Raw genomic sequence first — 13704 nt, 5'->3', positions numbered from 1 at the left:
CTAGTTTGTTAGTAATAATGGTTTCGTATTTTACTTTATTTCGTCAGATATTTTATTACAGCAATTGGCGTGACCTTTCATAGTTCCTAGAAAGAAAAAAGGAAACTGGATAATAAAATTTGTCTAAAGAAGATTTTTGAAGAACTTCGTGCCTCTTATTTCCTTATTAAAACTGCTACTGTATTATTTCAGCAAATTGTAATATCATTTGCTAAAATGTAGTCTGAATTTGAAAATTTGATATAAAATAGTTAGTTAATAAATTTGGAATTTATTTTACGATTTAAAAAAAAGAGAATGTTTTTAAAGGATTTAGTCTCATTATGAGAGTTGCGTTTTGGCGGGTGTTTACCAAAATTGAAGAGGGGGAGAGGAGCATAACTTTTGAGGGTGGGTACCTCTTGCTATAGTTTCTGCATTCCACTCGGTGAATAAATATTGCGGTAATTTATTCAAATAATAATAGCTAAAGCACAGGGGTGCCGTCGGGGGAAGAGGAAGTGGGGAAGGACTTATGATGGATATTACACTAGCGAAAATGTCAAAAGAGGGTATTTTAAAACAATTTGTTTCAATTTTAGGGAAACCATTTGGGGGGTGAGAGGGCTCTGTAAAATTGTGAGAGGAGATGCTATCGCCCTAGGGGCAAGCATTCCTAACTTAAGTTTTTGCATAGAACAGCCAGTAGTCATTCTGTTAATTAAATGTTTCAGTATTTTTTCTAATAATTAAAGCTAAAGCTAAAGCAAGGGTGCCAACACCGGGTCGGGGGGAGGGGGGAGGGAGTTAATGGGCTCATGGTGGAGACTACACTATTTAAATTTTTACAGAAGATGTTTCAAAATGATTTCAGTCTCATTATAGGGAAAAAACACTACTGGGGGACGCTAAGTAAAATGGGGGGGGGGAGTTCTTTGCACCATTACTTTTGGGAAACATCCATAGTGTAACTATCAGCATATTTGTTTCTGTTGTGTAGAAAAATCAGTCAGCCACCTTGGTAAGTAAACATTTCAGCAATTTAATTCTAATTATTTTATTAAAGCGGGGGAGGGGGGGGTATGGCTCTGTTTATGCCGTTCAAATTTTTACAAAGAGTGCTTTAAAAAGATTAAAGTCTCATTTTTGGGGGATAACATTTCTGAGGGGTAAGGTGCTTCGTAAAATTTGGGGATGGGTTGCGCGTTTGCTCTGGGAGGGGGAAGGAGGGCACTCATAGCAAAACCATCTGCACTTTTCAAAACCTATTGGCCATCTCGGAAAGTAAATGTTTCAGTAATTAATTTTAATAACTGCAGCTAAAGCTATAACAGAGACCTAGGTGGGAGAGAGGGGGGGTGCAGACTAAACCATCAAAACTTTTAGATCTGTTTACAAACTATTTAAGTGTCATTGAGGAATTTTTTTGGGTGTAGTAGGGCTTCGTAAAATTTGGGGGGAAGGAGGAGTGCTCTGTCGTTCTTGTGGGGGGGGGGGGGGCACACCAAAACTTAGTCTGCATATTTAGAGCTGCATAAGAAAAGCTATCTGTCATCTCAATAAACCATCGATTTGAGCAATTTACTCTTAGCTTTTTCAGGGGTGCCAAGGAAGGGGGGGGGAGGGATTGGGGTGTGGACCAGCGGTTCCCAACCTTTTCCCCCTAGCGAACCCCTTCCTAACTCTGGAAGAAGTTGGCGAACCCCATGAGTACTAGGTAATAAGTAATAGGTAATAAGTAACAAGCAAAAAAAAAAAAAAAACAAGTGCGCTCATATACACACACACAAATAGAAAATAAAATTTGGGAGATTTTTTCTAGTTTGATGCTGCTCCATAGTTTATAACAAGAACGAAAACATAATTGCAAAACATAGAATTATAAATATTGCTACAAACTAAAAGGATCTCTAGAAAATGAATGCAAAACAAATTCACCAAAAATAAACACTGATTATTATGTGTTGGGCTTAAATGAACTCTGAAAATTTTTTCAGAATGGGATATTAGTGGAACAAAGAGGCTCAAAAAAAAAAAAAAAAAAGCTTGGCTGAAATTTTTTTGACACAAAGATACATTTATCTCTATTACTAAATCAGAAGTGAATTAAAGAATGATCTTTTAAAATACTTTTCAGGGAACTGTCTCAGATTAACTAAATCAACTTTTTTCTTCCAGTAAAATGAGAAAGATCTCTAGGTTTAAGTCTTCTTGAAAAGGACTACAAGCCTACCTGTTTGATAAATCTCTGTCGTTCTGAATGCGATCAAATTTTTGTTTTGCAAACAGTACAAACAAACAGTATTTCGTCGTTGGACAAGTTGCACTATTTTTACAGGTTAATCATAGTTTATAACAACTATGTATGTTGATTAGTTTAATGCACAATAACAATAATGAAATCTTTTTTAACATATAATCTGTCATAATTTCTCATATTTTGTGTAATATTTTGAGCTAAATAGCATAAGGGTGGATAAAGGATGTTATTTCAAGCCTAAGAAAGCTGAAATTAACGTTAGAAACAAGTGTTAAGAGTTGTAAAAAAGTTTTTTTAGCATCAACTAGAAAAATCTTCGACTTAATAACAAAGAATCTTACTTTGCATATATTTACTTATCACGGTAGAGTCTGGAACGGATTAACCGCGATAAGCCAGTATTCACAACTCCAACGAACTATAGGGGGCACTGCACTCACTGTCTAATGGCCGATTTAAAAACTAAAACAAACGCATGTGGTAACGAAGAAAATGCTAAAAGTGTTGTGATTTTTGTTCGTATGTATGATATTTTTCGCTTTATTCTTTTTAAATTAATTTTCAAAGTCTTGTGGATATTCTGGTCCACGTAGAAAGAAATGAGAATTCAAGAAGCATTACTAAACGTCAAAGATTAATGCAAACTACGTAGTTCGTAGTTCTAAGCAGCTATTTCCACGATGTTGAATTCGATATTTATCAATTCTTGATAAAACTAAATAATAATTGTGGCCTGACAAGAACAACAATTAATGCTAGAAAATTCAATATGACATTACAAATTATTATCGAAAGAAGATGATACTTCTTTGCCTTGCTTGGCTAGCGCTTATTGTTTTGCATTTGTTGCTGAGTTATTTCTCTCGAATTCCCGAATCGGTTAATTTAAAATTTTTCTGTTTCGATTTTTCTAATTTCTGAGTTACGATTTAATCATGTCAAGTTATGCAAATCATCTACAGAATTCTTACAGATATATGGTGGTAGTTTTCTTTTCAGTTGATTGACCATTATTTCTTTTTACTTATCAAATTCTGTAATCTTACTACCATTTTATTCCACTCATGATAAAAATTAAAAATGGTTTAACTAAAAACGCGAAATCTCGCCAAGGATACTTAGCTTGCACAATACTAAAACTATAACCCTAAACAAATTTGGCGAAACCTTTCAGCTGAGAATAAAAGGAATAAAGTAAATTCTTTCTCGGTGAAACATTTTTCATTTTGTTCTACGATAATATATTCAAGAAAATATTTTGCATACCGTCCATTCCAACTAAATGCTGCTGTAAAAGATGGTTAGTTAAATTAATTTAAGATTAAAAAAAACTCATATTCTTACAAATTCATACAAAACAATAAAATTTTTTACCTTGTATAACGTTATCCAAGTTTGTTAATCCAGTTTTCGCTTTCACCATTTTCAATCAACTCATATTTTAGAAGGAAATAAGGAAAACTAACATTATTTTGAGAAGCTCGAGAATACTACTAAGGGACGAATTAATTTCTGTAGCTGAAAGCAAACTAAGACTCATCGATTGCATTAATAAATACTCAGAACAAACTGCCTGTGTTTACGTCAACAGACACACGTGGAACGCAACGTGGCAATGTTTTAGTTTCATCGGTAGTTTTGTAAATCACCGCAAGGTAGCATATTCGAGCGCTGGAGTTCCGAATTGACTGTAACTCTTAATTTTCTTTTTTAAACTGAAGTCGGGATGGGGAGGGGGGGGGGCATCAGTTAACTATTCATGTTTTTTATAACTTTCATATTGTTTTTTTCTTTACTTTTTCTTTTGAAAAAAATCTTTGCATTTTTAAAAGATTTTTTACCTAGATTAGGGCTGAACAACTGGCGGCCGGCAGGCCTCATCCGACCTGCCATCACATATTGTGCAGCCTTATTCATTTCTTATTCAGTATGTTTCTTTTTTCGACATTTTATTGTATCAAGAAGCATCCGAGACTACCATTCTTGGTCAAGCCGGGATCCCTGAAATTTCCTCTTGATCGCTCTGTTACTCCTTTCATTGTATTGAGAGAAAAAGGTACAGGACATCTACAGATGCAGGTCAAGCAGTCCGACCCTGCACAGGGCTAAGGGGTTTTGGGGACAAACCCCCCCCGAAAAGTTAGTCTCAAAAAAAAAGAGAAAAAGAAGAGAGAAGAGAAAGAAAAAAAAAGAAGAAAAGGAAAAAATTCCAAGCGATTATATATATATATATATATATATATATATATATATATATATATATATTATATATATATTATATATATATATATATATATATATATATATATATATATATATATATATATATATATATATATATATATATATATATATATATATATATATATATATATATATATATATATATATATATATATATATATATATATATATATATATATATATTTATTATATATTTATATATATATATATATATATATATATATATATATTTATATATATATATATATATATATATATTATATATATATATATATATATATTATATATATTTATATATATATATATATATATATATATATATATATATTATATATATATAAAGAGAGAGAGAGATATAAAAGAAGTAACCCCCCCCCCCCCAAAAGTCGGATCTAGCTACGCCACTGACCCTGCACACTGGTGTTCAAACGAATTCCTAGAAATAGTATTGGTTCGCCTTGTTGGGGGGAGATGGGGAAGGAAGGGAAAAGCATTTCAGATAAGCAAAACCTGCCTGCAATTGGTTAAAAATAAAGACCCCCCCCCTCACTGATTCAACGGCCTTTGTTGATTTCAAAAAAGAAATTGAGAGCTTGCTCTCATCAACTCTCCGCACTTTCCCGTTGATGATATCGATGTTGACATTCCCTCCTTTGTAAAGAAGACGGATCGGCCTCAGTTTTCCCATTAAAATGTAAACAAATTGTTTTATAATTAATAATTCAACTATTAATTGTTTTTGTATAAGAGGTAAGAGGTTATTGTTCAACTTTTTCAAACTGTGGTTCACCAGGTGATCAGTGACCAGAATTCTGGCCCGTTGGCTCTTTGCAGTTGGACAGCCCTGACCTAGATTATGCGTTATATACCATATGTGTGATTAATTATATATTCAGTTCATAAGTGGGATTTATTTTCAAAGCTAAATGTTTTGTCTTTTCCAGAAGACTTCTACTGAAGAGGTCAAAGAAGAATTGCAGAATTTAGACGCAACAATTTCTGACAAACAAAAAGAGATTAAAAAACTAATGGAGGAGATTCGTGAAGCAAATCTTACATCGCTTTCTCTCATACCCTCTGAAGAAAGCAAGTTTGTTACAGAAGGTAAGTAACTTCGTGAAATATTTCTAAAATATTTCTTCTGGACTAAATCATGTCGTTGTAAGTCCTTTGGAGAAGTTCAGAGGGAATGGTCCTCTGAAGTTGGTTATTATAGATCAAGATTAGTGATTGTCACTTGCCACATGGGGACTAAATGAAAAATAAAATAGCAACTGGAATTATTTGTATTGTTTGCCACTTAGTCACCAGTATCCTCGAGCCCTCTTGTATTATCAATTAATGTTATTGCCATTTATGTGCTACATTGACCTTTATTTAACCCCTTCGGGAAGAACAACACAAATTTGCATCAGCGCTAGATGCTCTTCAGAGATAAACAACAACTTCCTGCTAACTACATTTCCCCCCTGCTGTACAGCGAATACTACTCAGCCTCCAAAGGATGCTAGTTTGTGTTTTGGTTTCAGAAGGAAATGTTTACTATCATATGGGTTACTTACTGTTCAAGCAATTGGTTTTGCATGTCAACATTACTCTTGTCAAACATTAGTATTTCTCTCTCTCAAGTCAGAATGGGGGTTTGTCAAGTGTCTGTGATTTATTGGATTTCGTGAAAGAAAATATAAACATGTGCTAGCAAGTGAAAAGGGAAACGTATGTTCATTTTGAAGTGGTTGTTTCTAATTTTGATTCCATTTCGAAACGGGATTTCATTGCAGATATTCTAGCAAATTATCCTTTTAGATTCATTTGTGTAGCCATGGTGAACACGTTATCTTTCCGAGGAGATTTATGACTTTTGAAACAACTATAAATGATTGAAGTTCTTCATACAGCAGTTAATTTCCAAAATCATACGCTGAAAAAGAAGGCAAAGAACTTAGATGGAGATGTGTTGTTTGCTCAAAGCACAGTAAAAGACGTAACACTACCTATGAGTGTAAAATTTGCAATGCACATTGATCTGAGCTTTGAAATTTCTCACGCGGCTTCAAAATATTACTTGTTAAAATCTTTTTCAAGTATTTCATAATATTAAGCAAAAATATTTTTCCTCTTTTGTACGAAGTATATTGTTTAATTTCGGTACTTTTAGTTGTAGTAAAAAACAATATATTTTGTATTTTTATTGTTAAAAATCTATTACTTTCATCAAACTTTTTCGTTATGATTGAAATTATGATATATTTTATCATATGTTAAAAAATGGTTTCATTTCTACGTTGTACATTTTATCCATTAATATGTAATCCATACTTTCCAAAATTGCATATTAATCTTAGTGGGAGAAATTGTTCTGGCCTGCATGCAGTCTGTGGGTAACAGCTGACATCCTGAGATAGCACTATCTTCTGCAGGCTGCCGTCTCTAACGGGTTAAGTGATAATTTTTATTTTATAGCAGCAATCTAAAATCTTATTATTATTATTATTTAATTTTTATTCACTATAAAGTTATGACTAGAATGAAAGGAGTGACAACTAATAAATGTGCTTTTACTTCCCACTAATAACCAGAAAATCCAGACCAGACTTGCCACTAATATCCAGACCAGACTTGATCTTTGTTGGTTAAATTTTTGTTTAGAATATGCATCTTTGTATTTATAAAAAAATACCAAAACTAGCGCAAAATACAAAATAATTAGATTGGATTTTGAGCTGGTTTTGGTTCATAATTTTTCATAAATGCATAGGTACTTATTCTAAACAAATTTAACCAATAAAGATCAGGAATGGGAAATTTTTCTGGTCACCAGTATAGCCAGCAGAAGCAAATTTATTAGTCGCCACTCCTTTCATTCTAGTCGTCACTTGATCCTACTCCCCCCCCCCCCAAAAAAACTACACTATAAATTAGATTTAAATTTTTTACTAAAACATGACAATTATCACTTTTAAATAAAGGTCAATGCAGCAAATTAATTGTGTTAACATTTATTGATAACGCTGGTGAGCTTGAAAAAAGTGGCTCATATCAAATCCCACCTGGCAAGTCAAAGTAATTGATCATTTTTTGAAAAATAAGTAATTAATATTAATTGGAAGTAGAGTTAAAGTTCAATTGTTTTTTTAGACTCCAATTAGCATTTTACTCTCACAAGAGTAGCTAATATTATCAGTATACAGGGGTCTGGCCAGAGGATATTTGGGTCCGTTAACGGACCCTTCACAAAAATCCGATCAACCAAAACGGACCTTTCACAAAATCCCGATCAAACAAAATGGACCCTTCACAAAATTCTGATAAACAAGATCGGATCTGTCACAAATTGTTTATTGAAAGAGCAAATCTGAAAGCAAAATATTGCATATTTCTGCGTATAAACCGATAATTTTTGGAACCTTTTTTTAAGTCAAATTAGAGGGATCAGCTTATACAAAATCGGCTAATTTTGAAAAAAAGAAAAAAAAACGGCACTCTTTGGATGCTCCTGCAAGTGATAAATAATTGCTACTGCCAAATAAATATAATGGTTGTTTGTTTTATCACAGCTAATTAGCAGCGATGTTGTTGTAAACTTTTCTGAAAAGGCATTGGTAAGCAATTTTCTCCGCTCATGATTTAATAAATAATAATAATATATATCTGCGAAATGAACTTAGAACTGCAAAGGGATAGTAAGGGTGAGGAAAAAATATGATCGCTTCAGATAGGGTTACCAACTTCAAAATTATCACCACTTAGTGTCCTGGCGTTGAACCTTTATAATGACTTGATTAGAAAATATTCTCATCATTTTGCCAGCTTGTCAATATCTGCGTTTTTAAGATGCGATGGATGCGATGCGATGCGGTGCGATGTTTAATTGTTATTTTGAGAGAAAATTATATGGGTTTTGATTTTTCGATGCTAACAAGGATGATTAACTTTAAATAAACTCTTTTATTACCTTTTTGTTTTTTCTTTAGATGTCTACATTTTGAAAAATGCAATCTTTTAACATCCGATATGAGAATCATATTTTGTTCTTTTTTCAAGCTAGCTTCGCTTTATTAGGATTCAAATAAATGAAAATTCTCTTAATTTCTGTTAGAACTCTCATTTCAAGTTTTTAAAGCAAAATTCCATTTCCTCTTATGAGTCAAAAATTAAAATGCTGATTACATGGTTTATTTTATTTTAATTTTTGGGTCAACTGTATCCACAGATATTAATGGTATGTTTATCATAGGACTTTAAAATGCAATTTTAAAATAATTTGATCAAAAATATTTCTTTTACAAGCCCTTTTTATACTTTTGATGCCTTCACTTTGAGAATTGCGATCTCTTTGCATCCGCTATGGGAATCCGATTTTTCGAATTTTTGATGATTATTACGCTTTGTTAAGAGGTAAACAATTGAAATATCTTTTTATTTTTGTTAAAATAAAAAATTTTAAACGAAATTCTGTGCTTTTTAAGATTGTCTTGGGTCAAAAAGTTGAATGCTGAACCCTATTCTGAATTTTATTTTATATTTTTGTTACAATTTTTTAAGTACTGTACAGAAATATATCTAGTATAATTTAACATAATGTAGAATGGTAGATAAATATTGATACTTGAAAGAGCGATGCCCCCCCCCCCCCCGCCAAATATCAGAAAAAAAAATCCAGAATGATTTTCTCGACGTAGAAGAGGAAAACACTCAACTTTAAGTTTAATTGATAAAGTTTGTACCATCTCTAAATTCTAAAATTTCGTTTTAACAAAAAAATTTTTTTTTTTTTTTTTTTGTGAATTTTTTTTATTACTCACAAAATTAATTCATTTTTCACAAAATTAATTCATTTTTCACAAAATTATTTGATTTTTCACAAGAAACAGACCCTGTGAAAAATCCTGGACAGACCCCTGGTATAATAAGTTTATCAGTTGTATTGGGAGCTTTTTTAATTTAATGAAGTTTTTTTTTTAATGTAGTTGAAAACCATATCTGCCAAACTCTCCCATTTCTTTTGGGAGACTCCCAAATTTTGGTGCCTTCACACAAACTCGCTAATGAAGTAAATATCTTCCAACTTATCATCAAAACAATGATATTTTCTAAAGGGATTTTTCAGTGACTAGAATTTTGTGAAAATTCCTACAGTAAACCAATCATGATCGCAAAAACAAAAAATATTTTTGCCTGATCTTTTTTGAAACATGTTTATTCAATACCCTTCTTTTTAAAATTTCTACTTCTCAAAAAGTGGAGTAAAATGTTTCTGATTTTGCTCTGAATTAAAAAACAAACAAAGGACATTTTTTTTTAAAATAAAGCTGTAGTTATTTTACTGCAAAAAGTAATAATGGTAATCTCAGTTCCCAAATTTCAGGTCCTATAGAGGGTTAATTTTCAGAAATCCTGTCTTACATTTTAAAAATCTCTTTCACTCTCAAATTTTTGTCCTTAAATATTTTCATGCAAAGTCTCCGTAATTTTGAGCTTTCAATATAGCAGCTATACTAAACTACAGTCGAACTCGTTTATAATGAGTGTGAAGGGACCGCCAAATTCGCTTTGGTTATAACTGATTGCATGCAAAAAAGGGGCTTGTTCAAATATCATACTAAAATAAAAAAGAACTTACTTTATAGAGTTTATTTTCCTTTCAGTATAACAGGAAATCAAATCAATTTTAGTAAGTTTCTTCAAACGCTTAGTCATTATTCTTTTCACCAAAAGCTATCGTTTTTTTATTGGTTGGTATTCTATTGGTGGCTATTTATTGGTTACCAATAAATTTTCTTTGTTTTTATATAAGTGTTAAAACAGCAGAAGAAGATAAATCGTGCTTTTTGCCGACTGCGTATTTTTTTGTGCCATCCTCTCGAATTCATTTAAAAATCTTTACTTTTTCGTCAACGGATGCATTTTATGTTTAGACATCTCGGTATAAAATTTGATGAGGGTACTCTATGAATATAACTCAAATAACAAGCTCCATACAAGTGCCCCATTCGGTCTCTCCTTTGCCCTAAGTCTGCCTCGGATTGTGCATGCATGCATGCATGCATTCCACATTTTTTTATCTTTAAAGTCTTCATCACTCTTTTGTAGAATATGTGACTCATCATTTACTTTTGGTTGACTTCGGAATGTCACAGAAAATTTTTCAAGCAAGAATTAGCTGAGCAGAGGAAGTGAAAGTCAAAAGAAATTTTAAGAGTTTAAAAAATATTTCTCGTGAACCGGGGTTTGCTTGCTTAAAAAAAGTCATCCTCCCATAGACTTATTGTCGTACCAACAAAGCATTTCAGATTTCCTCGCTAGTCCCGGGTTCTGGTTAAACTGTGCTTGTTATAACAGAGTTTGACTGTCTTTTGCTGTTGTTATTTACACCACTCGGATACCTAAGTCTGAGTAGCAGAGCTACTCAATTTAAGGCAGAGAGGTATGGCTTCCGTTTTAATTGAGCACACATTTTAGATGGAAGTTCGCTTTGGCTCTGACCACTGAAGATAGATGTCACAACGATCTAGGGTCAATTCGTTAATTTAGAAGCAAAACGGAAGCCGAATAACTCCTGGTTTAGCATTCCCAGAGATATTGCTTCACTTAGAGAACTTTGTGACCTCATACGTATTTAACGTCGTCAGCCCAGTCACCCTTAATGAAGGCGGTGGATCTTTGACATGAAGATTGAATCAGGGACCCTCCGTTCACAAGTCCAATGCCTTACCAATCAGGCCACCACGGCCCTTCCAAACTACTGAAATGCAGTAACAAATCTGTTGGTGATTCCTCAGAAAATTATTTATTTGTGCAATTTATTTAACAGTGTATTGTATGCATTTTTTTATACAATATTTATTTAAGTGTTTGTGCTTTAGGAAACTTCTACAATAGACCAGGAAGCACTCGCAAAATAATTGGCTCTCCTCGGCAATTGGAGAATGCCGTGCCTACCAATAAAAATCCTCATGGAGTTTGGGTTTAAATCCTGTTTACCTGGAGCAAGGAGCATAAGAAATGTTGTTGTGAAATGTTTAAAATAGAAAAAGATATATTGACATCAAAATTATAAATATTTTACGATGAAATTATACTCTTACTAAATGTTTTAACATTTTAGATATTTTATCAAGTGTTTCATATTGTATTACTGTTTAATGGTTAATTATAAAAACTGTCAGATATGAAACTGTCTGAAATTTAAAAAAAAAAATACAAAATAATATTGCATTTTAGAGAATGAAAAAAATATCATATTTTAGAGAATGAATTTTGATTTACTTTTAAATTTTCACATGAGTTTGTCATCAGTTGAGCTAAGAAGTGTAAAATTTTTATCCAAGTGTAATTCAGAATCAGTTTTAGATTGAAATTTGAGCTCCATTTATGTATTGTAAATATTTCAAAATGTATTTGAAAGATTTGCAAAAAGCAATGTGCCATTGCTTAGTTTATAAGTATATGTATTATAAATCTGTTAGTCCTAAATATTTTATTTTCTTTGTATACTTATATTTTTTGCGTGAAAAATTTGTTTCAGTTTTTAATGTGTTGAAACTTGACTTCATTCTATAGCAGGTCATGTTCATATGCATTTTGAATAAGATTTTTATAGATTTACATTTATGTATAGTATATTTGTATTTTAAATGTGTTTTTGAATCTGTTATTGAAAATTTTATCTTCAAGAGTGGGATAAAGAGACAAATTGGAATTTGTGTAATATTCCTTTCAAAGTGTTTTAGTATCTAATTTCATTTTTTTCTGCTTCAATATAGCATCAATTCAACAAAACTTTAAATTCAAATATTTAATTAGGTGAGCTATCACTCTTAATACATACCTGCCAACTCTACTGGTTTTTCCGGGAGATTCCTAACTTTTGATCATTTCTCTTGATTGTGTATAAGATGTAAGGAACATTTGGTTATAAGAAGGATAATAAAAAGTTACTTTATTTCCTATCCAACATTGAAAAATCTGTCGTAACCATCTACTGGATTTTCTAATGATCTACTGGATTTTTTCCCAGTAGATGTTGGCAGGTATGTTAATATTAAACATAAGTTTTTTTTTAATATTTTTCATCACACATTAAAGTACTTAATTTCAAAAATTTTCATAAAAAGTTTGTGTTTTAGTGTTATTTGTAAACCTTTTGTTTGTAATATTTGTGAAAAGTCGATAAACTTAATTCTGTGCTTTAATAATAAAAAAAATCTACACACATAAATGAATTGTCTTTAGCTCTTTTCTCTGCTGTCAAAATACGAGGGGGTATCAAAAAGTAAAGTAACAAGTCCAATCAGAGAAAATGTTTATTCAAGAATTAAAAAAATATATACAATGTAGGAAGGCACAGGTAGATATTACTTCTCTACATAGTCACCAGGCTTGTTGAAGCATTTGTTCCATCGGTACACCAAACCATCGAAACCGGGCCGGAAGAAATCAGCGTCAAGGTTGTGCAACCACATCAAGACAGCTTACTGAATCTCAGCATCAGTTCTGAAATGCAGACCTCCCAAATGTTTCTTTAACGGTCTGAAGAGATGGAAATCACTTGGTGTGAGGTCGGGACTGTACGAAGGGTGGTCCAAGATCTGCCATCAAATTGCGGGCATTGTGGTGCCCGACCGCAATTTGGTGTAGATTAATGCAACAATCACCTTGAACCAAAGCTTCAGCACGGCAAACATTGTCATCTGTGGTGGATGTGCTTGGTCGGCTTGATCTTTCCTCATCTCACACATCTGTTCTGCCTTTGTCAAATTACGTGCGCCAAAACCATACCTGTTTTCATGACATAACACTGGTACTGTACACGTCCACCAATTGGCAATGAATTTCAGCTGTAGAATTTTTCTTTAAACACAAAAATGGTATCACACTTCTTATTTCCATTGCGGACCATGCTTCCGTCAAGGCGGCCATCTTCTAACTCAAATTTAGCCATGTTACCAGCTCCATCTACCGACACCGTTTGAATGTTGTGATTGTTTCTGTTACCTTCAGAGGGATTTTTATTTATACAGATAATTTGCACACCATCGGAGCTCTTGTTACCTTACTTTTTGATACGCCTACGTATTTAATACAAATACAGAATTAATTTATTGTAGCTTTAAAACTAGTGGCAAAAGCCCATTTTTTAATGTGTAGAAATGAAGCAAAATTATACCTTATCAAAATATGTTACCTCACTCACTCACACATAAGGGCAATTCTACGAA

At 32.5% G+C, this 13704-nt stretch overlaps 1 protein-coding gene across 2 annotated transcripts in view; it reads left to right on the top strand.

Moving 5' to 3' along the window:
• Positions 1-12697, top strand: part of LOC129222008 (ras association domain-containing protein 8-like) — a 132073-nt gene extending 119376 nt beyond the window's left edge. The window contains exons 6-7 of one of the 2 annotated variants that reach the window (XM_054856426.1): positions 5431-5587; positions 11350-12697. In XM_054856426.1, coding sequence (XP_054712401.1) covers positions 5431-5587; positions 11350-11456 — 264 coding nt within the window. In that variant the 3' untranslated portion in view covers positions 11457-12697. Of the gene's footprint in view, positions 1-5427; positions 5588-11349 lie in introns of both variants that reach the window. The other variant, XM_054856425.1, reaches the window with a different exon arrangement.
• Positions 12698-13704: the final 1007 nt, after the last annotated feature.

This window comes from Uloborus diversus, chromosome 5, assembly GCF_026930045.1.
Source record: "Uloborus diversus isolate 005 chromosome 5, Udiv.v.3.1, whole genome shotgun sequence".
Taxonomy (NCBI): Eukaryota; Metazoa; Arthropoda; class Arachnida; order Araneae; family Uloboridae; genus Uloborus; species Uloborus diversus.
The sequence above is the reverse complement of the archived record's forward strand: the minus strand, read 5'-3'. Positions and strand labels throughout refer to the sequence as shown.